This window comes from Lemur catta, chromosome 8 (assembly GCF_020740605.2).
Source record: "Lemur catta isolate mLemCat1 chromosome 8, mLemCat1.pri, whole genome shotgun sequence".
NCBI classification, from domain to species: Eukaryota; Metazoa; Chordata; class Mammalia; order Primates; family Lemuridae; genus Lemur; species Lemur catta.
Genome location: NC_059135.1, coordinates 6111037 through 6137273, shown reverse-complemented (window position 1 = coordinate 6137273; position 26237 = coordinate 6111037). Strand labels below are relative to the sequence as shown.

General features: G+C 53.7%; 1 protein-coding gene across 7 annotated transcripts in view; it reads left to right on the top strand.

The window, feature by feature from the left end:
• Positions 1-26237, top strand: part of DGKD (diacylglycerol kinase delta) — a 103777-nt gene that overhangs the window by 66713 nt on the left and 10827 nt on the right. For 5 of the 7 annotated variants that reach the window (XM_045559597.1, XM_045559595.1, XM_045559599.1 and 2 more), the window contains 19 exons: positions 2447-2551; positions 2856-2988; positions 4385-4491; positions 4791-4916; positions 5850-5952; positions 6640-6802; positions 10134-10242; positions 13539-13678; positions 14555-14636; positions 16387-16481; positions 16587-16686; positions 16767-17040; positions 17536-17685; positions 18444-18572; positions 19182-19278; positions 21842-21952; positions 23854-23950; positions 24128-24235; positions 25094-25207. In XM_045559597.1, coding sequence (XP_045415553.1) covers positions 2447-2551; positions 2856-2988; positions 4385-4491; positions 4791-4916; positions 5850-5952; positions 6640-6802; positions 10134-10242; positions 13539-13678; positions 14555-14636; positions 16387-16481; positions 16587-16686; positions 16767-17040; positions 17536-17685; positions 18444-18572; positions 19182-19278; positions 21842-21952; positions 23854-23950; positions 24128-24235; positions 25094-25207 — 2343 coding nt within the window. Of the gene's footprint in view, positions 1-2446; positions 2552-2604; positions 2680-2855; positions 2989-4384; positions 4492-4790; positions 4917-5849; positions 5953-6639; positions 6803-10133; positions 10243-13538; positions 13679-14554; positions 14637-16386; positions 16482-16586; positions 16687-16766; positions 17041-17535; positions 17686-18443; positions 18573-19181; positions 19279-21841; positions 21953-23853; positions 23951-24127; positions 24236-25093; positions 25208-26237 lie in introns of those variants that run through there. The other 2 variants (XM_045559600.1, XM_045559596.1) reach the window with 2 other exon arrangements.

Here is a 26237-nt window from a genome sequence, read left to right as displayed (position 1 = left end):
ATAGATTAAGGAAATGATGCCATTTATCATTTGTTTCGTTGACTTTAAGCCTAACGGTTTTGCCTGCAGTTGGCTGCCCAGGCGTGCCTGGCACCCACTCTGCTCATCCAGTAACCCCCTCCTTTCCGTGCATGGAAAGTGTGGCCCAAATGGCACAGCTGAGTTCTAGAATGACCTGGGCACTCCGTCATGTTCAGGCTGTCATGGGAGTAGTTGTCATAAAACCTAAAGTAGAATCAGACATAAAAAGTCTTGTCTTCTGTAAATATCCTAATTGTATGACTCCTCATATAATCCCTGAGTTATGTAAAGTATTACCTTCCTTTTGCTGTATTTATTCTGACAAAAATGTGCGAGTACTAAAGCTCACCCCGGAGTGAACAGTCAGGGAGTGCTGCTCAGCTGCTCAGACTTGACAGACAGACGGTGGCGACACACGTGACGGATGCACCTGCTTGGCCAACCGCTCCTGGCTCTCTGTGGCCTTCCCAGGCCCCATCCTGAGCACCGCCAGCTCTGCCCACCGGCCCTGCCCTTGTTGTCTTCTCAGCCGGGTCGGCATTGCAGGTGGCTGGCTGGCTGGCTGTTTCTTCCCAGTGTAAGTCACGTGAGAGCGAGCCCTGGTCCGCCGTGGTCTGGAAGAGACACTCAACAGGTTTGCCGAGCCCACGGGCATTGCCTGGCAGGAGAGGGTGGGCAGTTCATGTGCTCTTGAAGCAAGAGAGAGAGCAGAGTGGTCCCCCAGTCCCTGGTGTGCTCCGTGCCCCGCACCCCCCCACCCAGTTCTATTTATCCCCCTGTGTGATGAAACTTAATCACGGGGGAAAGAATCTCTGTGAAACACTGTCTCTATTTTCTGAGCCAGAAACGTGATCATCTAATAATTTACATTGGGTGTTCCTTAATTGGGTCTTCTGAATGTAAATTAAAGCTATAAGATGGGCAGAAACCCAAAAGTTAAATAGCACGCTTTATTGATGAATCCACAAGGAAGGAGGCATTTTCCCAGCACTGCTGGTGCCAATGCAAAATGGTACAGCCCCTGTGGAGGAGAATTTGGCAATAGCAAAACTACATGTGCATTTACTGTTTGTCAGGGCATAAGAATTGATCCCAAAGATACATTGGTAAAAATAGGAAAAGCTCTATGTGAAGACAGTTCACTGCGGCACCATGTGGAATAGCAAAGGATTTTAAACAGCACTGAATTCCCATGAATAAGGCACTGGTTGACTGGACTATGGTACTTGTATCCAGAGGGAGTAGGACAGAGTAAGTAGCTTTGTATCTCTGTATATTGCTAAGGAGTGATGGCCAGGGTGTATAGTGAAATGAAAACTCAAAGGTGGAGAGAGAACAATGTCTGTGCCATGTTTAAAAAGGGGAGAATATGAATATATACATGTTTTCATATATCTTAAAATGGAAGGATAAGCCATTACTTTTTTCCTAGAGCTACGTATGGGAGCCAGGATAGAGGGGAGAGATGTCAGAGCTAGACTTCTGACTCTACCTTGTTTTGTAGATTTGCTTTGGAAATGTGTAGATCTTTTACCTCGTTTATGACTTGTAAACATTTTAATAATTGTCAAATTTTTCTTTAAACAGTTTGTACCCTGTTCACTTCCTGTCAGTACTTGAGGAGAAAACTTTTCTCCCATGACTTTGCCAACATTGGATTATCTTTTAAAACTTTGCCAGTCTAATGGGTGAAAAGTACATTGCCATTTTCATTTGCGTTCTCTGATGACTGATTAAGCAGCTTTTTATTTGTTTATTAGCCATGTTGTATTTCTTTGGTGAAATGCAAGTTCATAGCCTTTTTTATATCGGGAAGATTTTTTTCTACTGATTTATAAACTCTCTATATTGTGGCTATCATTTTCATTTGTTTATTAACAGGTTCATGGCCTCATCTCCAGTTAAGTTGTTCAGGCCCTGACTACAGTAGCTGTTTTTTTCCTCTGTTGTTTTATATTGATGTTTTCTGTAAGAACATTGATGTGCGATACATGCTCATGTTATTCTAGAATTAACTGTGGCCCAGACTCCACTGAAGTGTGCAGGTGCTGAATGGCAGCATGTGGGCTCTCTGAAGCAACACAGCTGTTTTCCTCTGTTTGCTTCTCCACTTCTCCTTTTTGTTTTAAATTTCCTAGGGCTTAGTACCATGTCTAAGTAGTGAGTAGTTATAAATGTCCACTTAAGTTGATTGCCAATAAACAAATTTCATTGTCATTTTGGTTTGAGATTGTTCTTGATTTTTAGTGATCGAGGGCAACTGTTTTTCTGTTCTGTCCAATGTGAATACTTGAATGAAACAGTAATTTTTCATTACATGCACACATACATGCATATATTTTGGAGGTAGATTTTTAACAAGTGTTTATAGCTGTTAGCATTTGCCCTTTGGTCACGGATATATTGAACATGTTTCTTTCTGTAGGTCATCACTCCATGTAGGAAGCTCATTTTGTGTGCTGATAACAGAAAAGAAATGGAAGATTGGATTGCAGCTCTAAAGACTGTCCAGAACAGGGAGCATTTTGAGGTTAAAGAAGAAAAACATCCTTCTGCAAATGCTTGTTGCCTCTGTGGCCCCTACGCTACTGTCCTACCGTCTGATACCTCCCATGTGCAGACCAGCAGCCTGGAACTCACGTTCTCAGCATGTTTTAAGTATAAAATTAAGGCTGCTGCTTGTCCTTTCTGCAGACCTTCCCACCATGACCCTGTCCTTTGTAAACCTTCCTCCTCCCCTGTCTTGGGTACTTTGTTTAATCCTGTCTAAATTGCCACACTTAAGAATTTCAAAGGGACATCTTATCTTTGCCATTTTTATTCCTTTCTTCCAGCCCACCCAGTACAGCATGGACCACTTCTCAGGGACACACAATTGGTATGCCTGTTCCCACGCGAGGCCAACCTACTGCAATGTGTGCCGGGAGGCTCTGTCTGGGGTCACGTCCCACGGGCTGTCCTGCGAAGGTGCGGATGATGTGTTTGTTATTCTGTTGGGAAAGGTGGCCTGAGGTTTTACTTGGTAAAGCTTTGGAAATCCAAACACAGTCAGCATAAGTAAGCCGTGGCCCCCTGGTCAGTGAAGGGTAAAGTGATTTCTGTGACTCCATTGTTTATTTTACCTACTGAGGAGTCTTTGTTAAATCATTTTTTTTACAAGTTCTGTTTATACACCAGTCAGGATCAATAATCAAATTAGGCAGATAATTTCCAAATTCTCCCTTCACTTACTGCCAAGTGGTCAAGTCAATAGTGAAAGATGAAAAGTCCAACCAAGTCACTGAGTCATCCAGGCCACATAATCTTCTACTCTAAGCCTTATGAGCTTTAGCACATAATTTTCAAGTTCATACTGCAGATATACATGAAGATTTCTAGGTGTTTTCAACCTGTCTTTTTTTCCTTTTTTAAATTTTTTATTTTTTTATTGATACATAATAGTTGTATATATTCATGGAGTATGTCATATTTTGATACAAGCATATAACATATAATGATCAAGTCAGGGTAATTGGGACAAGATTCACCTGAAACATTTATCATTGCTTTATGTTGGGAGCATCTGAAAACTTCTAGCACCACAGCCCTTTTTACTTTGAGCACTGTATAAAATGACTATAGTGCTCAAAGTAAAAAGAAGGGCTGTGGTGGTAAGGAGAAACAAAGAGGAAGTGTAGCGAATACAGAGGGAAAGACGTTTTTAAAATACTGCTTGGCCCAAGGTAGTGATGTTCCCCTCTTCGGGTAAACTGGGTCGTGGTTATATGGATTAAAAGTGTCCTACAGACATAGGGGTCAGGGCCACATGTTTGAGCAAGGGAGCCTGATGTGGGGCAAGGCCAGTGGTCTAGAGCAGGGATTCCAAGCTATGGTTTCCGGCCAAACTCTGCCTTCTGCCTGTTTTTATACAGCTCTCAAGCTTAAGACTGGCTTTTACATTTTAAAATGGCTGGAAAAAAACAAAAGAAGAATATCTTGTGACACTTGGAAATTCCATGAAATTAAAATTTCACTTTGCATGGAAAAGGGCTGCCTTTGGCTGCTTTCATGCTACGTGGACAGCAGAGTTAGTTGTGACGGAGGCCGCAGGTGGCTTGCGAAACCCAAAATACTCTCTCCCTGGCTCATTACAGAAGTTTGCTGACTCTTGGCCATCCCTGATGCCTGGTCTCAATTCTGCCTCTCGTGCCACTGCCATTAGCCTCTAAGCAGGTCACAGTGGTTCAGTTACAAAGTGAGGAGTGCTGTTGTTTCCTTTCCTGACTTTTCTAGGCCTGGACAGTTCTTATGACCCTGTCTGCTCAGCACGGGAAGCCCTTGTCAGAGATGAAGCTTGCAGGCTCTTACGTTCCTTCTCTTTCAGTGTGCAAATTTAAGGCTCACAAGCGATGTGCTGTGCGTGCAACCAACAACTGCAAGTGGACCACGCTGGCATCTATTGGGAAGGACATCATCGAGGACACAGATGGGGTATGTCAGAGGGCCCCGCCCTCCCCTGCCATTTCATTCAGGATGGCCACCCTGGGACCAGGTGTCACATGGACAGTATGGGGGGGCCCTGTGTGGTTGCTGTGCCTCTGGCAGGCGTGTGGTGGGATGGCACTTCATAGGCCCTGCCCTGTTCTCCCCTCACTGGCCGGCAGCAAAGGAGCTTGTTGGGAAGAATGCGTAGTCTGAGTTCACAAAGGGCGTTTCTGCCCCTGGGCTCCCAGCTGGCCTTGGGAGCAGAGCTCTGGGAACGTCCCCACCGTGTCTCTGCTTGGTTGCAGATTGCCATGCCCCACCAGTGGCTGGAAGGAAACCTGCCTGTGAGCGCCAAGTGCACGGTGTGTGACAAGACCTGTGGCAGCGTGCTGCGGCTGCAGGACTGGCGCTGCCTCTGGTGCAAGGCCATGGTGCGTGTGGGCCCTGTGCCCAGGCTGGGGGGGCTGGGTCTGCTCCCCACAGGCCCTCGAGGGCCTTGCACCCCCATGTCTTGTGCTGGGGCTTCACCTTCCTCTGAATCCTGGTACATTCACCCCGAGGCCCCTCCAGCTCTGAGAGTCTAGGTGTTGGACTGTTCGGTGACTTGACCTTCCCTTTTCTGTCTGGTCATTCTCATTATTGACTGGTTGTTATGGGTGTGTGTTCCTTTCTTTTGAGTTTAGTACTGCGTTGCAGACACATGCAAATGTCTGTTTTCATGACACGTCACATCTTCCTCATACAGCACCATATCCAGGCGCTGCAGGGGTCATTTGGGACAGGGTAGCTGACGATCTCTGTGGTTTGGGAGCAGGGAAGCAGGAGAGGCTTTTCTGAGAGTTTCACTCTTGGTTGATGTTTACAGCAGCCACAGCAACGTGTGAGAGGGAGGAAGAGCAATGGTGTCGCCCATGGGGCTGCTCTGAGGTTCTGGGTGTGGTCACTGCCCTGCTGGGTGGGACGGGCTGCAAGGGAGGGGCATGGGGAGTCTCCGTGCGCTCACTGCTGGGTCTGTCATTGGCAAGCGCTGCTGCAGCGACCTGATTAGAATGCCTGGCTGCCAGGAGGAAGCCTGGCACGTAAAGCCATCTTGCCCCAAGGGCCCTTAATCCCGTCCTGAAAGTTAACGTTAGCCGTGCCTGAAGGGGCCAGGGGTCAGGCCAGGACTGTAGCTCACATAGTGTGAGCCACGACTGGCTCCCACCCGGTGTTTCCGTGTCATGCCTTCTCCAGCGCAAAGCCAGGACGTGGGTGTCCTGCTGGGAGCAGGTCAGCCCCACTGAGGCTGGCTCATCAGCTGCAGGGCAGGGGGATTTCCGGTGTGTTTGAAGGTGACCCTGGTGGCACATGGATTCTTGTTTCAGGTGCACACGTCGTGTAAGGAATCCTTGCTGCCCAAGTGCCCGCTGGGCCTGTGCAAAGTGTCGGTCATCCCACCCACAGCGCTCAACAGCATCGACTCTGATGGTGGGTACCAAGTGCCGTCCCCCTCGCCTGCACCCGCGCACCTCCTCCGTGCGTTCTCTCCTCTCCCGCTCCAGAGTCGGCTGGCTTGGAGAGGTGTGGTCAGCATGAGGGCAGGCACTGCTGCGGGGTGGGTAGCTGCGCAGAGGTGGTAAACGCTGCCCTGGCTTTAGGGCATTGACATTGGAAGCACTCGAGACCCGAGGCTCGTCCTTTGCTTGGAGGTGAAGACCCTGGGCTGTCTGTTGGCTGTCGGGTGGACAGAGTCCAAGGCTTCTCTGTCTTCCATGAGGCAGAGCAGCTGGGCCTGTCTCTGTCTGGCAGATGCTACATGCTGGCTTGTGGCCACTCTCACCACCACTGGGACACATGTCACGTGTTGACAAGTACCAGTGGAGGAGTAGGAGTGCTGGGGTCTGTGGCTGAGGAGAATCAGCTCTATCAGACTAGGGGCCAGAGGAGACAGCAGCAAGGTGGAACTTGGACTCCTTGTGGCGATGGCTCCCTTCCTCGCATGTGGGGAATGGCCCTGTGGACCTGTGTTCACTTATCTCTCACTGACTTGTGGGGTGGGCACGTGTCAGGTGTGTGTCCCTTGGGGTATCTGTGGTTGCTTGTTCTATCAGCAGTGCCCCTAGCATCTTCTGTGGCTTATACATTTTCCTCTGTCCTGTTCATTCTTGCATCCAGGGTTCTGGAAGGCCAGCTGTCCTCCATCTTGCACAAGCCCACTGTTGGTCTTTGTCAATTCTAAGAGTGGGGACAACCAGGGTGTGAAGTTCCTCAGAAGATTCAAACAGCTGCTGAACCCTGCCCAGGTCTTTGACCTCATGAATGGAGGACCACACCTCGGGTAGGAAGCTTATAAAATATATCTTTCTTGGAGTTTTAAAAATTTTATAGATAATGTGCACTTATGAAAAGAACAGCAAAGCCACAAATTTTTAAATAAGAAATAAGGCCAGGTACAGTGGTTCATGCCTGTATAATCCCTGCACTTTGAGAGGCCAAGGCGGGACGATCACTTGAGGCCAGGAGTTCAAGACCAGTCTGAGCAACATAGTGAGACCTTATCTCTACAAAAAATAGAAAAATTAGCCGAGCATGTTGGCTTATGCCTATAATCTCAACAACTTGGGAGGCTGAGGCAGGAGGATAGCTTGAGCCCAGGAGTTTGAGGTTGCTGTGAGCTATGATGATGCCACTGCATCCTAGCCTAGGCCATAGAGTGAGACTCTGTCTCTAAATAAATAAAAGGAAAGAAGGAAGGAAAGTTGGTTGGTTGAGCCACCTCCTCCCCAATTTGCACTCACAGAGGTACCCACTCTTAGTTAATAGAAGTGCATGTCCATCAACTTTCTACACACACACACACACACACACACACACACACACAACATGCACCTTTTAAACCAAACAGGATCCTACTTTACCTGCTGTTAGGCAGGTGCTTTCCACATGTATCAGCATACAACATTGTGGGTATGTTTTCACGTCAGTATCTGCAGATCTGCCTCATTCTTTTTAATGGCTGGTCAGTACTGAGGAAGCAGCTTTTTCTTCCAGCGAGGCCAAAGGGGGGGGGTGTGTTTCCATCGGGACGTGAGAGGCCCCTTGGGTGCCCATGCCGCGAGGCAGGAGACATGCCCGGGCCTGGGTGCTCAGGGCAGAGGGATTGTGCTGTTCATGTGCTCTCTGGAGAGCTGGCATGGGTTCTATCTAGTTTCGTACTTTCCCTAGGTTTGTAGAAAACATTTGCGTCTGTGAATTTTGCCGTTTGAGTGAATTCCTTCTTCCCTTGGAAGCACCAGTTCCAAGCAGGAGCTCTAAGAGACTCGCTAGCACTGCAGGGAGATTGCCCAGGTTGTGGGGACAGTGCTCGAAGAACCTGTTACTGAGTGTGTGTGTTCCTGGGAGGAATCTAGGGAGGGGTTGTGTGTGGAGCCAGGTGCTGTCATGATGTGACCCTGGGCCAGCTCTCTGCCTGTCCTCAGCTGACATGCTTGGGGCTGGGGAGGAACACGCTGCCCCTCGCTGGTCCTCTGGTGTCTTCTAAGTTGATTTCCCCCTCACAGCAAAGCGCTATTGGAGAACAAATGGTAGCACTTGAGCCTGTTTCCTCAAAGGCAGCATGCCCAAACTTTCTGCAGATGGACATCTGATCTGCATGACACAGTGCCACATTCACCAGCAGGTTGATAAATAATTTTAGTTAGAAAGTGGGGAAGTGGAGTTGCCATACATCCCTTGTCACAACACACCGAGCAGGCTCAGGTTATGAAACATGGTGCCAGGGGTGTTGGATAAATGCCTTGAAATGGTTGGGCAGGGCAGACCACATAGCAGAACCTGGGAATAGTGCTAATTTGGGCATGTGTGCATAGCGCCACGATTCGTGGTTGGAATTAAACATGAGATGAGATGACTTAGGGAGCCCTCAGAGACATAAGGGGGTTTATCTATTATAGTCACTTCCTGTGTCTGGGGAGTAGCTTGTCCCAAACGGTTCATCACAGGGCCTAGAGCTGCCGCTTTGTCATTGAGATTCCCAGCCTTGACCTTCACCTCTCCTCTCGAGAGCAGGGCTGCACCAAGGCTGGGTTCTGTGCAGACCTGGCCTGGCGCCGCGTCACCATGCCTGCCTGTGGGCTGAGCGCTCGCTCTGGTCAGGCGCTGAGCTCGAGGCAGGTGTACAGGCCGGTCAGGTGGGGGCATGGACACATGTCAGCTGTCAGGAGTGTGTGGCAGGGTGAGGGTGGTCTGTCATCCAGTGGGTGATGTAGAACTTCTTTGGGAACCCAGAGAGGGGTCTTATAAATCAAACTGGGGGTCTGTTAGTCTCCGTGTGGAGCTAGCATTTGAGGAGCACCAGTGTCCCGATGGCTGCAAGGGAGGTCGGGAGCCTTCCAGGCAGAGGGTGCTGCCCGTGCAAATGCACAGCAGGGGACAGCGCCATGGGCCACTGGGCCGGGGAGTGGCGGGCACTGGGCAGAAAGCTGTGGGTCAGGGAGGGCTGCAGGGGCTGGCCGAGAGGTTTGATGCTTTCCTGACGTGAAGGGCAACCTCATAAAGTGAGAAAGATCTCACTGGGAGCACAGGTGGGAGGTGTCCAGGAAGAGTGACAGGTGGATTGGGAGGCTCCTGTGACTCCAGGAAAGCATGGTGGGGCCCAAGCCAGCTGTGGCGTGTGGGAGTAGAGGAGAGGCTGCTAGGAGGGCAGGCTGAGAGGAGGCAGGTCCGGCCTACAGACTGTGTCGGTGGTGGCACTGCCATTCTTAGAGGAGGGACATGTCCTAGTGGAGGCGCTGTAGGACTCCACAGTGGTGTGTTCTGGTGGACAGTTGTACATGTCAGCCTTCAGGAGCAGCCTGGGGGTCAGTTTAGGGTCATTAGCACCTTTGTGGTCCTTGAAGCCAAAACCTGGGTGGGGCCATGCAGGAAGAGGGTGAGGAGTGAGTGGCCACAGCGGTGGGGCTCGAGTGGGGCTGCTGTGGGGGAGGGCAAGGGTGGCAGGAGACCTGAGGAGCCAGGAGGGGAGCAGGCAGGGGTCCCCCAGCCCAGAGGACCCGGTGGCCCAGGCCTTACGTGCTACAGAGGGGACAAGGCATCTGTCAGCCCGGGGCTCCGAAGTAACCAGAGCAAGTGCCGGATAGGACCTGACTGCAGGCCTGGGGACAAGTGGGTGCTGGGGCTGCGGGTGCAGGGCAGTCCAGAGGGCATGGTGGGAAGGTTGGCAGAAGCTGTATGTGGATGGGGCAGGTGAGGGACAGTGACGTAGGCTGGGCTTGTGTGGCTGGGGCTGGGGCTGCAGAAGCTGTGCTCCCGAACCCGGCAGGAGCTGGCATCTGAGCAGGATGAAGCGTTGGCACACCCTTGAGTCTGCAGTGTCTGCTCAGGATCCAGTGGCTCGTCGTCCACCATCATCTCGGGCTCGTGTGGGCTGGGGCCCTGGGTGGAGGGGCTCTGTGGGCCCCAGGGCCTCTGCTGTCCACCTCAACAAAGCAGGCCTGAGCACAGGGGCTGTGTAGACGGTGTCACATGTCAGAGCCTCTGTACACCTCCCTGCCCTCCAGCTCTGGCCCAGGCCAGCCGTGAGGAGCACGGATACAGCTGGCCCAGACCGACAAGCCTGTCTGTGTCTGTAGCATGCATGTCGTTCCACCGACTTTCTCTTTTCTCTGCAGCTTACGGTTATTCCAGAAGTTTGACACATTCCGGATTCTGGTTTGTGGCGGGGATGGCAGTGTTGGCTGGGTCCTTTCTGAAATTGACAGCCTCAACCTTCATAAACAGGTACCTGGACGTGAAGAAGCCCAGCCTAGGGAAGAGGGTGCCAAGGTAGAGAGGACATGCAGTCTCAGCTCCTTTTCATCTCAGGGCACCTGTTCCCAGACGGGCCAGCACAGGTTGTGTGGATTGTGGCCAGGGAGGAGAGTGTGGAGGCCCAGGGGCTCTGGCCATGGTGCGTGAACGGGAACTGCACAGGCAGAAGTAGGGGAGCTACAGAAAGAAGAGCCCTGGAGGAACCTAGGTGGGGAGCAGGTCTGAGGGGGCTGTTGCCCTTCCTGTCCCCCTGTTGGCTCTTTATTGGGTACTGACTTATGGCTTGATGCATCTTGCTTATGAGTAGGGGACAGAAATATACTTTTCTCAAGTCAGAGTTATGGGTCACTGAACTCTGTATTAAATAAAAATAGACTTTCCTGATTATGTATAAAAAGGTGTTCCTACGTTCATTGAATTTTCACTCCCAGCCACTGCTCTCCCCACATGATTAGCCACAGCTGACATTTCGCTGACTCTCAAATGTCTGTTACGATATGTGCATGTGATGCGTAGTGCAGCCGAATTTACATGGGCCATATTACCCACGCTCTGCTGTTGCTGCATTTTAAAAATCACTAGTATGTGGACACCTCGTGCTCTGCATCTGCTAGTTAGGGGTGTGGGTGGTCGTTCACCGCTGACGGAGCTGGGCGCCCTGGGCTAGACCACCTCCCCCAGGGTGGGCGCTTGGACGGCTTTGCAGAGACAACTGTGGCAAAACCAGGTATACGCTTCCCAGTTATTTCCTCTTCTGAAGCGCACCCAGACTTACGTATTGAGGTGCATCGCCACACTGCCCCGTCAGGGCTGCGCCAGTTTACGTTCCTAGTGCCCTGTGGCCTGTCCTTTCCTACACACTGCCCATGTGTCACGTCTTCAGTTTTTGCCCAGCTAAGTAGACAATAAAATGTCTTATTTTGATTTCTTTAATTACTAGTGAAGTTGAACATCTTAGTTGATAATGACATTTTAAATGAATTGCCTGTTGATTTTTTTTTTTTTTGCCTCATTCTCTCTTGGGAATACACTTTCCTTTTTTTAAACAGTTGATGTCTAAGGATTATTGTTACTTGAACTCCTTACCTGTCATTGCAGATATTTTTTTTCCTGATTTGTCATTTGTCTTCAATTTCCTGGGTTTTTTTTTTTTTTTTTTTGTCTTCAAGATTTTTGTCATATTGAGAGACCCATTCACCAGCATTATGAAGATTTTTGTATTTTTTAATGCTGTTTATTATGGTCCATTTAAAAAAAATTCCAATCTTCTGTGAGACTTGAACGTATTTTCCAGTGGCTCTGGGTTCTCTCCCCAGCCCTGCCCACTTTTTGGTGTTTACCGGGGTGGTGGTGGCCGTGGGCGGCTGCTCAGGAAAGAGAAATAGCGCCGCCTGGTGGTGGGTTGGAGCAGTCCACGCCGGTCCAGTTTCAAGTTTTGTTGAATTTGTGGATCATTCACAAGTTCACTATGGCTAGTTAGGAGAACAGTGAAACCTTGTGGTTCATTTTCACCCGTGAACGTTATCTCCTTTGATTTTTGTGTGGCACTTGATGCTCCAGCCACTCCCTCTGTGGGACCCCAACCCCCTTGGGGTTTCTTCTCTTCCTGGCTGTCCCATCTCTGTAGGGGCTTCTCCCGCCTCGCCTTCCCTTTAAAGGCTATGTCCTCAGAGCCTTGCCGGGCCTCTCCTCCTTCACGTTCCTCCTCAGGGGACAGCTCAGCAACTCACAGGGTTTTTGCTGCCATCTGTGTCCTGGGGGCCCCAGTTTACAGCTGAGCCCTGGGCTCAAGGCTGTCTCGTGGTGCGGTGAGCTTCCAGCACCAGCTGTCACTCAGCCTCAGCCTCATTCCTTTCCTTGGAGTCTGGGGACATTGCCATGCAGATGTCTGAGCCAGAAATCTGACAGTGGTTCTTGATTTCATCTTCTTCCCCCATCATTTCTCGCTAATTGCTGGGCTCAGTCCTGTCATCCTGCCCACTGACATGTCCCCAGTCTGAGCCACCTGCATGGTGAGGAGCGTCTGTGCTGAGCTCCTGGCCTCTGTCCCCCCACCACTCAGCCGGTGACCTTCCTGGGGCAGTTGTGCTCGCACACCCCCCTAGCTTTCTGCAGTGGCTTCCCTGGCTTTGGGAAAGGTTACCAGAGCCCCAGACTTGGCTCCTTCTTCTTTGCTTCTGTCTTCCTCTTTCCTCAGTGCCCTCCCTGCAGAGCTCCAACTTGCCCCTTCACAGGTGTGTCACCTTGCTACCTAGAACACCACCTGTACCTGTACACGCCCCTCCTCTTCCTTTAAGCCTCTAGGAAACCTCACTGAGGCCCCAGCCCTTCTGGGCGCCTGTCAGTGCTGGGCCCTCTCCATCGGTGTGTCGGGCTCTGCTGTCCTGCTCGCTCCTGCCCGCTGCCCTCCCAGACCGAGCTCTGGATGAAGTGGTACCTTGCATTGTGCTTGCCGTCCCCGCACAGTGGCAGGGCCTCGTGTGTGGTCACTTGCAGCTGGTGAACAGAGGGCTGTGCAGTGCTGCAGGGAGGACTGCAGGCCTGATGACTGGCTGGTTGCTGCACTGTCAGAGTTGAAGGCTGGAGAGTTCTGGGGCAGCCAGTGTGTGGGGGCCTCCTAAGCACTCAACTGGCATGGTTGGGATTCCCCGAGGACTCTGGGATGGGACTTCCACGTGGAGGGTGAGGCGTGAGCAATGCACAGAATCTGTTTGGGGAATGGCAGGTAGGTGGGGGTAGACTGAGCCCTGGGGCATACGTGCCGAAGTATGATGTTCAGACTGGGTGGTCCTGGCCCCCTTTTTTGATATAATTTAGAAGCCACTGAAGATGTTTTTAGAGGAGTGAAGTGATACTAGTGATATTTTTGGAAGAAGTATTTGACATTAGTAAGATATTGTAGTGGATGGAGAGATAGGTGGTGGGGACTTACAGAATGAGCCTTCAGGGTCATGGTCATTGCAGTGAACATGGGAAGGAAGGGGATTTGGGGAATACGGATCAGAGAGGTTGCAAGGGGTTGATTGTCAAGCTGTGGCCACAGCCGAGAGATATGGGAGAGGGAGGGGTCGACGACCCTGGCATTTTCTGTCAGATTACAAAGACCATCTGTCCCCTCTGGTGGGCTCTGCCTGTTACCACGGTTTTAGATGAGATCTCTCACACCTCATTGAGGTGTCATTGTAGGTAACCAGGAGGGCCAGTGGGCTGGGAGGTGGGTCTTACTCCCAGGTGCTTGACTGCCTCCTCCCCACTGTTTCTGTTAGTGTCAGCTGGGAGTGCTGCCACTAGGGACAGGGAACGACCTGGCACGCGTGCTGGGCTGGGGCTCGGCCTGTGACGATGACACCCAGCTGCCCCAGATCTTGGAGAAGCTGGAAAGAGCCAGCACCAAGATGCTGGACAGGTGAGTGGGGACGTGTTCTAGTGCCACATGAGTGGAAGGTTTCTGAGAGATGGGCCACCTCGCCCAGTGTTCTTGACCTGGGATCTATGGTGAAGTCATTTGTAAAAATTTGACCTTGAGCATATATTATTTTTTTCTGATAGTCTTTGATTTTTGGTCAGGTTATGGAAAGGATAAAAACAAACAAAACAGGTTAAGAATCATGCCCTAGAATGGTCAGGTCTTCTCATGAGGCCAAACCTAAATCTGTCAGGTGCCTCAGTCCAGCATCTAATACCCATCGGCAAAGTACTCCATGTCACGTGTTCGAGCAATTCCATTTTCTTATATCCTATTCTCAGAAGTAGTTTTGGGGAATTGTCCTCTAGTGCCTAAAGATACCCCTTGGTCCCCCCCCCCCCCCCCGAGTGAGATACTTGTAGCTCTGAGCTAGATGCGTGACACTCTGCAGGAATCTGTCAGACACAAACCCAGCCGCCCCCAGGACCCTGGAGCTCTGATTACAGGGGGGCTTGCAACGCCCCACCTCTTCAGGGCCTCCTCCATGTGCCTCTGGGACCCGAGAAGAGCTGGTATGGACCAGCTCCCTGAAGGAGGGTAAACCGTGTCTCCCAAAAGCAGCATCTCAAAGGCAGCCGTTTACAGGGTGTATTTCTCCCTTTCAATGGAGCGGTAGTGCCCTGTTGCCTGTGGAGGGGAGACCTTTGTTCTCAGCCAGGTGAAGAGCTGGGTTACAGGTGCAGAACCGAGACAGAGGGCTTGAAAATGAAATTTCAAGGCCCCAGGCCACGGAAGGGAGGGTGCAGAGTCTGCCCTTGGGGGTGGCCTGTCCCGCCCCTGCTCACGGTGGGTGGCACCGACCTCGTGTGTGTGCAGGTGGAGCGTCATGGCGTACGAGACCAAACTACCCAGGCAGGCCTCCTCCACCGTCACCGAAGACTTCAGCGAGGACTCCGAGGTATGCCAGGCAGCTGCACAGCCTGCTCAGTGACCTCACTGCCCTGCCTAGCCGTTCCCGCTGCCTCCCCGCCCTGCAGAGGTTCTGCGTGAACCCCAGGCTGAGTTGGCGGCGAGCGGATTCTCACTCCCCTTGGCAGAGGATTTTGTGCTTTGTGACATCTAGGGGTCCCCTGAGGTTACCACCAGGCCTTGGGGGGCTTCCCACAGGCCTTTCCCGTGACTTCCCGCTCTCAGTGCATCCCGTCAGCTCCGCAGCACCCCTTGCGAGGTCTGCGCTTGTTCCTTCCCCTGCCGTTCCCGTGTGCCTGGAATGCCCAGTCGTTCCTCAGTCCCCAGGTGCTCACCTGTCCCACTCCCCTGTGACATCCCAGCCCCTCCTGTCAGCCTGCTCTAGGTCAACTTTCAGTTCTTCTCTTTGTTGAGTGGTTGTTACTGTTTTGGTTTAACTCTCTTACAAGTCCCCTCGGGGCACAGACTGACGTTGCCTTCTCTTTTCATACCCTGCTCTGGCAGTGGTGGGGCAGTCCTGGCCGTGCCCATGCCCACTGGGCGAGCGGCCGCCAGCTGCGTGTGAGCCGGACTCTGCCCAGGGCAGTCCCTGTTCGATGCGGTTGGGGCAGCGGGAAGGGGGAGTTTTTGTCAGGGCCGAGGGCCTGCCCAGGCCGCTTCTACACGGCCTTCTGAGCCGGGAAGGGGGTGGGTGGTTTGGGGCTTTTTTGTTTTTTTGGTTTTATTTTTGAGAGGACAAATAACTGTGCGTGGAAAGACCAAAATATTTACTATCTGGCCATTAGTTTGCTGACCCCTGGGCTAGGTCCTAAAGAGAGCAGTTATCAACCCACACAGGATAGAGCTCTGCAGGTAGAGGCAACTGGTGAAGAGAGCCATTGGCACTGAGAGAGACGGGGAGAGAGAGTGGGTGCGTGTGCACACACACACACACACACGGATACATACGCACACACATGCATGTGCATATACACGCATGCACACACATGCACGCATGCACATGCACGCACATTCACACGTGCACACACGCACATGCATGCAGACACACGGACACATACACATGCATGTGCACATACACGCACACACATGCACGTGCACAATCACGCATGCACACATGTGCATGCATATGTGCACAGACGCACATGTACGCACACACGCACACACGCATGCACACGCACACGCATGCACGCATGCACACGCACACACACGCATGCACACATACACGCACGCACACATGCACATGCATGCACACGCGCACACACACACTTGCATGCGCACACGCACGCGCACACACACACGTGCACGCACGCTAGTGTTCGCAGCCAGGTGGAAGATGAGGCCTCTGCTGTGAGCAGAAGCTAAACCAAGGAGCCTGCCTAGCAGCAGCTCACCTACCGTAGGATGAAAGGGGAGTAAAGGCTGACGTTCCTAGCACAGGCTGGCGTGGTGATCTCAGACTGAACACTTGTGAGCTGTTCGTACATTTTTACGTCTTTTTCTTCGTTGAGATCCACTCTTTCCGTTTGTCCACAGCTTGATGAAGCTTTTGAAATCTCTTACAAAGCACTGGTGAATCTCGGGTTAGGATTTGGAGTTGCAGCTTTGCTGGGCAGGGCAGTGTCTGTGAGGGGAGAGTCAGGGTTATTTGCCGCCAGGGAAGCTGGTGAGACATTCGCTGGGGCTCAGGAGCTTTGGGTCAGAGGCTAACAGGCCCCCGCTCTGTTTTGGGGAGATTGCAGGTGCAGCAAATTCTCTTCTATGAAGACTCGGTTGCGGCCCATCTTTCTAAAATCCTGACCTCGGACCAGCACTCGGTGGTGATCTCCTCTGCCAAGTGAGTGCCTGGCGGCAGCGGGGAAAGCAGAGCTCAGGCGGGCGGGCACCCGGGTCCCAGCCAGGAGCCCTCTCTCTAGACGTGTCCTTCTGTGTCCCCTCCTAGAGTGCTCTGCGAGACGGTTAAGGACTTCGTGGCCCGGGTGGGGAAGGCCTATGAGAAGACGACCGAGAGCTCAGAGGAGTCGGAGGTCATGGCCAAGAAGGTCCGTGCACGGGCGGGGCGGGCGGGGGGTCGTCGCGGTGTGGAGAAGAGCGCTCTGCATGCCGCTGCGTTCCTGTCTAGTGCTCTGTCCTGAAGGAGAAGCTGGACTCACTCCTCAAGACCTTGGACGATGAGTCCCAGGCCTCATCCTCGCTGCCCAACCCACCCCCGACCATCGCCGAGGAGGCTGAAGACGGTGACGGGCCAGGCAGCGTCTGTGGCTCCACCGGGGACCGCTCGGTGGCAATGGCCTGCCCGGCGCGGCCGCAGATATTCCGGCCCCGGGAACAGCTCATGCTGAGGGCCAACAGCCTGAAGAAAGCGATTCGCCAGATCATCGAACACACAGAAAAAGGTAATGGTCTCTTGCTGAGAGGTGGCTTTCTTCAGGCGTTCTCGGTGTGCCCTGGAATGTGGTGACAGAAAGGCACACACTGGGACACCAGCCTGGCCTGTGGGCTTCAGAGCCCAGGTCCCTCTCCTGGCCCTCCTGTCTTCACTGTGAGACAGGGACTGCTCCTCCCCTTAGCGGGAGCCCTCAGGTCACAGAGTGCCTCTCCCGCCTCTCCCGCCGCGGCCCCCGGCTACTCGGCGCCCGTCTCCGGCACTTGCCTCCCGTCCCCGTCATCTTTAGCCCCTCAGCCTCCTCCTCCCAGCCTGTGAGCACCGATGCCCCGGGGCTTCGTACTGACCATGCAGGGCCAGGAAGAAGGTGGGTGGGGTGGGGACTTAGCGGTCTAGACCTTCAGCCAGAGGACATTCGATGGAAATGGGGAGGGGACTCCCCAGCTGATGTTGTCCTTACCATAACACCCACGTGCTCAGTTGCAAACGCCCTTTCCTTGCCCAGCTGTTGATGAGCAAAACGCCCAGACGCAAGAGCAGGAGGGGTTCGTGCTGGGTCTCTCTGAGTCGGAGGAGAGGACGGACAACAGGGTGTGCCCGCCGCTGTCCCAGAGTGAGAGCTGTGGAGCCACGAAGGGGAGGAGCCAGCGCAAAGGTACCAGCCTGTCCCTCTTCCCTCGGTGCTGCCATTAGGGCTTGGGTTGTGGTGAGACCCAGCGCGCCTGAAGTGGAAGTTTTAGGGTGCTTTAGGGTGCTTTCTCGTGACTGCTTTGGCCACATGGCCGAGTAGACTCACAACCCATGGCCTGTTTCCATGCATCACCTGCGGGTGCACCGAGGTTTATCTGGTGGCCGCCGGGAGAACCAGTGGGACCTCCTGCCAGCAGGGAGAGGACCCTCCTTGCTGAGGAGTGCTTGGTGTCTTGCCCTTGCTTGCTGTCCTCAGAGCCTCGCCGTGCCTGAAGAACTGCTCAGAAGGGGCTGTGTCTAACAGGGCCGGACCCTTGCCCCTCCTGGAATCTGTTTGTGTGGAGGGCACCGTCAGGCCACTGGGAGGAATCTGCTCAGAGTTGACACTGTGGCCATTAGAGCGCTACCCCTCAGAGCTCTGCCATGCATGGACTCCATCTTCCATGGCCCAGACTGAGATTAGGGGTCACCCCCTCCCTCCTGTGCTGCCATTGAGGCCCGTGTCACCCTTCAGATGAGCCCAAGCCCTTAGCGTGTCACACGAGCCCCATGCTCCCCTCTGCCCCCTCACTTGGGGCCTTCTCTATCTCACACGCTTCCCATGGGCTGAGCAGGGGTCTGTCACCTGCCTCCCCACTCCCTCACCCCCCGTGCATTTTGCCGCAGGGTTTCAGTAGCGTTCTGTGTTGAACGGTGGTCAGGTTTTCTGTTCTGTTGTCACAGTGTCTAAAGCCCCCTGTGAAAAGCTGATCAGCAAAGGAAGTTTGTTGCTGGGCAGTTCTGCTTCTCTTCCTCCCCAGCCGGGAAGCCGGGATGGCCTGCCTGCGCTGAACACCAAGATCCTGTACCCAAGTGAGTGTCCCCTCCCAGCTGGGCCAGTGGGAGGGCCAGCCAGGGGACCCTTAAGCAGCGTCTGGACACTGGGAAAAAATGAGTAAGAGAGAGTCACTGCCTGTGGGGAGTCGCCAGGCCCATGGGAGAGACTGTTCCAAGGTGTGCGTGACCGTGTGAGAAGTGCCCTTTCTAACAAAGGGGGTGCAGCGCCCAGGGAGCGACCTGGGGAAGCCCGGACGGCCTCACTGGGAAGGCAGCGCTTGAGTCAGTGAGCCGCCCGCCTGGAGGGTGGGCGGGCCGCCGTCGCGATGCGGGAGCCGCGAGCGAGGGTCTGGTCACCGCAGTGTTCCTTGACGTTTCTGTCTCATGAATTTAGCACCATTTTTAGGTGTCTCGTAGGTGTTGGTTTCTACTGCAAGTATGTTTTGGTTCCACAGATATGGTCGATGTTGGCAATTTTTGACCTGAGACTATTAATTGTCAAAATTTGGACGTGCTTATACATAATTTTGCACATGTCTGATTGTAATGATGTTCTGTAGACTACAAGTCTCTTGGCCTCAAAGACATGGGTCTGTCAGGTGTGTGGATCTGACCAGCATCCCCTCCTGCTTGTGTCTCCTGCAGGTGTTCGGGCCGGGATGTCCGGGTCCTTGCCTGGGGGCTCAGTCATCAGTCGCTTATTAATTAACGCTGATCCCTTTAACTCCGAACCAGAAAACCTGTGAGTATCAGGGTAAATGAAGCAGGCACAGTGTTTTGAGAATGCTGAAGCGTGGAAAAGGGCTCAGAACTAACTAGGGACATGAGCGACCAGCTGACCGGCCGACCCTGCTCCAGCTGGTGTTGGCTGAGAAGGAGAGTCTAGAAGCGGGGCGGGCTCAGCTGAGGAGCACGACTGGAAGCCACAGCTGCGAGTCTCGAGGGCAGCGCCTCCTCCCAGGGCCCCTCGGCTGGCGCACAGCATGTTGTCTGAATCTGAGTCACCTTCTGCCACCGTCCTAGGCTGTCGGCGGGCCCTGATGTGCCCACTGGAAGCCACCTTTGCACTGGCTGTCCGTGCTGTCCTGACCTCGGCTGCCCCATGATGATGGCTTTCCCCATGGCCACTTCTCCCTCGTGCCCTCCCTTCTTTCCTTGTCGTGACGCAGAATGACAGATTCTGGGCTGAAAAGCCCACCGTGTGCTTTTCCTCTGGCGCCTCACAGCCCCCCCGGGAGGCGCTGTCCTGCGTTTAGACTCCAAGGAAGAATTCGGGGCTGCCAGCCTGCTCCTCTGGCTGTTTGCGGCCGCCCTTTGGGGACACGGCCTTCTCCCTCTGCCCAGTTTCTCAGGCAGGGAGGACATTCACACAGCAGTTTAATGGAGTCTTCTTGTGCATGAGAGACCATTGTGGAGACAAGTGGCATTTTGAGAACCCCTTCTTCTAGACTTTTTCTTCTGGCTGATTGCATGTTCTGGGCAGCTGGTGGCTAGTGACAGTCGAAAGTTGCCAACCATTTGTCTGGGTTGGTCAGGGACAGTGACAGTGAGCAGTGTGTGGTTCACAGAGGCTCTGCGGCTTGGGGAAGTGGAGCTCTGGATTCCAGGTGCTGGCCTGGGCTGGGCTGGTCTGCCGTGCGCCCCCCGCCTGAGCCTCCAGGCCTCAGCCTCCCCGATGCCGTTTTCCTCAGTAAGGCCGGGGCCGCAGTCCTGCTGATCCGGATACTAATACTTTCTTTGGCTCCTTCATCTGGGATTGCTGAGGTTCCACACCCGGCTGAGCCCTTTGGTCTCTTTTCACCTCTCTCCTCTTCACGTGGGGAGACAACGCTGTGCTCCCTCGCTTTCACCCTTGATGGTGTGCTGGGGCCATGCCGTGTGGGCCCCACGACTGTGGCCAGGGCAGCTGGGCCTGAGGCACCTCCAGCCTGTCTCCCCCTGCCCGGCAGCTGCCACCCCTTTTCCCCTGGCCCCTGAGCCCAGTGTCTCCACCTCCTGCCCTTGTCCCTGTGCCCTGTTTCTCTGGCTTGGATCTCTCTTTTCCCAGGATCTATAAATACTGGTCAGTCACATGGTCTTCAGCTTAGTAAACAGTTTTGCTCTCAGCCAGCTATTAGGCACTTGAATTAGATACATCACAAAAACACTTACAAGTGCTGATTGGTTCTCAGATCAGGCTGCCAAAGCTTAGTAAGCTAAAATGTGTCAGAATCTGGGTCCAGGCAGCATTCTGGAGCCCCTCCTCCCTGCTGAGCCTCCACGGGAGCTTCCGGCAGGTGGCTCTTGGTTGCTGCTCCTCCCTTCCCCCCGCCGGCCCTGGGCCCTGTGGCTGTGGACAAGGCTCGGCCCTGGCGCTGGGCAGGGTGAAGGCGCTGGGGCCTGCAGCTGGGTGTGGGTGAGAAGCCAGGATGAGACAGTCCCGTCAGCAGAGCATCCGGGGAAGGGGAAGCTTTGTTGCCATGGGCCTGGGATGGACGTTTTCAATTCATTTCCCTTTTTAATTTGGTGACTACTTTGATTGGGTCTAGGGAAGTTTGAGAAATGTTTTGTGATCTAGAGTTCAAACGTTTGTGTTTATGTGCCATAAAGATATCATCACTTTGGCACTGCTGGTGGGAATGTAAAATGGTTTGAGCTGCCCCAAAGGTTAAATCTGGAGCTTCCATGTGACCCAACAGTTCTGCTACTGGGTGTGTATACCCCAGAGGACTGAAGATGTCTGTGCTGGAACTTGAATACAAATGTTCATAAAGAATAACCAAAAGTGAGACAACCCGCATGTCTATCAGCTGATGAATAATAAAATGGGATATTACTTGGCAATGAAAATGAGGTACCAACACGTGCTACAGCACGGATGAACTTTGAACACATCCTGCTAAGTAAGGGAAAGCAGCCAGACACGAAGAACACATGTTTTATAATTCCATCATGTGACACGTCTGCACTGGGCACAGCTGTAGAGACAGAAGCAGATTAGTGGTTGCCAGAGGCTGGGGAGTCAGGAGCTGAAGGTTAAAGGGCACAGACTTTCTTTTTGGGGTGATGAAATGTTCTAAAATTGATTGTATAGTGATGGTTAAATGACTGAATATACTGAAAAATCATTGCATTGTGTATTTTAAATTGGTAAATGATACGATATGTGAATTGTATCTCAGTAAGTCTCTTACAAGAAAAAAAAAGAAAAAGGTATCAGTGTTGCCTTAAAGAAGAGAAATGCTGAGAGGTTGGGAGTCTGAGGTAAAGCTGCCAGCAGGGCTGCTGTGCGGCTGTTGTGACTGATGTAAGATTCGCCTTTGCAGAGAGTGTTATACAGAGAAATGTGTCATGAACAACTATTTTGGCATTGGCCTGGATGCAAAGATATCCTTGGACTTTAACAACAAGCGTGACGAGCACCCGGAGAAGTGCAGGTAGGGGACAGACTTCGCATCTGCATGGCTTCTCCTTCCAGATGGTAGGGAATGGCTGGAGTCAGCAGGTTGAAGACGTGCAGAACACTAGGGCAGAAGGTGGAAATGGCCCGCATCGGCTGTTGTCAGGAGAGGAGCAGGAAGCAGTCCAGGAAGCCAGCCTGGAAGAAGCTTCCACCCTCAGGCTCGGCCAGGTTGGGGCAAATTCCACAGAAGAAAACCAGTGACGGTGGTCATTGGAGTGGGCCGTGTCTCTTACTGAGGGTCCCATCTGTGATGCTACCATGAAGGGGCAGGTGACATGAAGTGTGCTAGGAAGTTACAGCACCTGCGACATGGTTGTGGGGCAGTCCATGTGCGCATCAGCAAACCGAGGGGCCCTGCCCCGTCACAGGCGGAGCCGGGTGGCTTGGTGCCACCCGCAGGCCGGGCCAGAGCCTGCCCGTGAGGCCCATGAGACGTCACCTCTCCCAGAGGCAGCCCTGCTGGAGTGCGCAGTCTCTTCCCTAACATGCCCATGCGTTCTCCGCCCTGGCCTGGGCAGAGGATGGAAAAAAATGGAAAAGGTCCTTCCTAGGCTGAGGTGGAAATTCCCTCCTCTCAGCAGAAACACAAGAAGTGGGGGATAAACGTCTCCCACACCACCCCAGAGTAATGACCGGGGAGGGACTGTTCAGCGATGACGTCTTAGGAGCAGCAGGGAGGGGCTCCGGCAGGAGGCCGGAGCCGTCGGTGTGGACAGTGTCACCGGCACAGTGCCCGACGCCCTTGCTGGAGTCCCCGTCTGCTGGGTCAGGAGCGGCCCGAGCAGACCGAGCCGCGTGATCCCCGGCCTCTGTCCTCCACGGGTGTCACCGCCACCCTGAGGGAGGCCACACTCACACCTGAGGGGCTGCCATTAGCTGTTGCTCAGGTCATATGTCGCTGGAAATTTCTAGGGAAACGAAGCATAAGGCCGCAAAAGACCTTTGGACTCTGGGCTCTTCAGTGGAGGAAAGTGGCTCGGGGGGTCCTCAGGGACACATCCCTGTTACACAGCCATGATGGTGGGGTCAGATCACTTAAAAATCCTTGTTAGTCCAAAAATAATTGAAAAAGTATTAAAATAATATTAAAACATAATTTAGAGTAAAATAAATAGTTGAACAGAGGCATGTGTGATACATTCTTCGAGCCCTGGAACTCTGGTTTGACCTTTCTTGAGTTTGTATTGAGAGCTTTGAAAAGGTCTCTAGAAAAATTCCATTTCTATGAATCTGTCCTAGGAGGTAGTTGGGAATGTTGGTGAAGAGGCGGGTACAAGGAAGGGCTCACTGCCTTGGAATTTACAGAGTGCAGGGTGGGCGCCCCGGGGGGCCCGTCAGCGTGGGCTGGGTAGGTGACTGCAGAGGCAGGCCCAGCGGGGGGCAGTCCTGTCTGCGAGGAGCGCATGGGGCCCGGCGTGGAGTGGACCGAGTGAACCAGGGAGTCCAGCCGGGAATCAGCACCTGCAGCAGGCGGGGAAACACACTAGAGCAGGTGTCACTGGGACATGTGGAGGGAGGTGTTGCGATTATGAAGATTAGTTTCTCCTTTGTGCTTTTCTGTATTTTCCAAATTTTCCGTGGTAGGCATAATTTTATAGCCAGAAAAAAAAATCATGATATATAAAATTTTGTGCTTTTCAAGGTTCAGTTACTCTCTTGGCAAAATTTACTATTTAGCAAAATTTCCTGTTGGTAAATATATCTGTTTATGCATATCTGGGAAAATGAGAATGTGTCCTCCTTACATTCAGGTGTCGCTGCTGTAACAGCTGCTGGGTTAGCCCGCGCGGTCGGCCGCCGCCCAGCGTTACGGCATGCCCTGGCCGACTGCAGCGGGGAGCCAGGCCCACGGCACGGCTGTGTTTCTGTTTCTAGGAGTCGAACCAAAAACATGATGTGGTACGGAGTCCTCGGCACCAAAGAGTTGCTGCACAGAACCTACAGGAACCTGGAGCAAAAGGTCTTGCTGGAGGTGAGCAGGAGGGGTCCCTGGCACGGACGTTAGCTGACCACTAGGCCCATCTGTTCTCCTGGTGGCTCTCTCCTCACTGCATGGGGACTCCCTCAGGGAAGCCCCGGTGCGGATGCTGGAAAGAAGGACCGGCTGATACTGTGCATTTCTCTTCTCTTCTGTGTTTCTGCTGCTCAGTGCGATGGACGACCGATCCCACTGCCCAGTCTTCAGGGAATTGCCGTCCTCAACATTCCTAGCTACGCTGGAGGGACCAACTTCTGGGGTGGCACCAAGGAAGATGATGTACGTATGGGTGTACGGGCCCAAGCTCAGGGAGGGGAGGAGCAGTGGGGGTGGTCTTTTGTGACTTGGGCGACTCAAACACCGCCCTGTGCTGACACCGGGATGCCATGGAGAGCCAGACAGACAGGACAGGGCCCTCGCCCAGGGGCTCATTGTCTAGAGGGCCAGGCAGAGCGGCATTGGCAGAGAGGGATGGGATATGATGGGGATTGGAGGGTGGGGTGGGTCAGGGGAGGCTTCTGCGAGGCTGGGACCTGAAGGATGACTTGAGTTGGCCAAATCAGGTGGGCAGAGGGGAGAGGGAGGCTGCTCTAGCACATGTGACGGCTCGGAGGCAGGACAGGGCAGGGCGCATGGAGGACATGGAGGAGGGTCCCCTGACTGCAGCGTGCAGCAGGTGCGTGGTCTGCAGGGCCCTGGATCATGTTTGGCTGTGTAGCTGGGGAAGAAGTTGGAATTTGTGATAAGGACTATGGGAAGGTGTCGATAGGTTTTAGCCAGGAGGATGGCTCCCTTTGCACACAGTGGCCAACGGCGTCAGCACTGCACATGTGATAGTGCTGGTCCCTGTCCTAAGCACTCTGCAGGCTAACTCAGTCTTCATAGTGAATCCCAGTATTATCACCCCCTTTTAGAGAGGAGGAAACTGAGGAAGAGAGAAATTAAGTAACTTGCTGAGGTCAGGGCTGGGATTTGGCCCCAGGTAGCCCCTCAGCAGTGCTGTGCCTGGTGGCTTTGGTGCCAGCCTTGCTAGCTGCGTGGCAGCGGAGTGAGGGGCCAGCCCCACCAAGAGAGTGAGCGCAGGGCCTGCGCGGGGAGGTGTGGGGCGGCGGTCGGCTCTAACGCTGGCCCTTTCAGACTTTCGCAGCTCCATCATTCGATGACAAGATTCTGGAGGTGGTGGCCGTGTTTGGCAGCATGCAGATGGCTGTCTCTCGAGTCATCAAGCTGCAGCATCACCGAATCGCACAGGTAATGGCCGTGTCCGAGAGGTCTGGCTGGCGCCCTGGCTGAGAACCGGCTGCATTCACTCCTAGCGCGGGGCCCGGCAGAGCGGCCGCTGTCAGCCTCTGGACAGCCCTCGGGCCTGCCACCCCGCCAGAGTCCTTTCCCTGGGCTGTGTTTGACAGTTAAACTCCCAAAATAACTTTCCCAAAACTTGTATCGCACCCGAGCCCTCTGCACCTTGCCTTCCTCCGGCTGAGGCGACGGGAGGGGGCACAGACCCAGGCTGGACCCCTCCGGGCCAGCAGCTGTCAGAGCAGGAGCCAGAGTGTGGGCAGAGCCCACACGTCCCTGGCAGGTGGGGAGTGATTTCCATCCCAGGGGCCCCACACGGTTGCTCCGAGGCCCAGCTGGGGAGGGGAGGTGGGACGGGGCGGCCCGTGACTTATTTCTGACAGCGGTGACGGGCTGGGCAGGGTCTGTCTGCGGGGCTGTGGGGGTGGGGAGGCCTTGTTCGCAAGCACAGAGACTTGGGAGCAGCGGGTGCTGCTAACCCCAGCCGGGACTGTGTGGTCTCTTCCTGCACTCTGTCCACCCTCGCGTCCATCCCCAGCAGTAGGCTGCCGGAAGTTCACGTTTTTAACTCTTCAGTAGCATTTCTCATTGAAAAGAGGAGCAGGGTTTCATCACCCTTTGTCCACTTGCTCTGTTCTGAGAGTGTTTGCATGTGGCAGGGGCCCGGTGGCTGGTGGTAGCCTGACCCCCTTCCCCACCTCCCCTCACCCTGACTTCTGACACCCATATCCCAATGCCAGGGTCTCCTGCACTGACTGACCCCAGATGCTGGTCACCTCTTGGTGGGGGGCAGTGGGGACAGGACAGGGCGGGAGAGCTGAGGAGAGCAGACCCTCGGGCTCCGTGAACGGCCTGTGCTGGTGATGCTCTGACAGCAGACGGTCAGCTGTGGGCCATGCGTCACCCCAGAGAGGGCTGGTTGGGGTCCCTTGAGGTGGGGCCAGGGGTGTGTAGAGCAGGGAGATCACAGCGGTGCTGACAG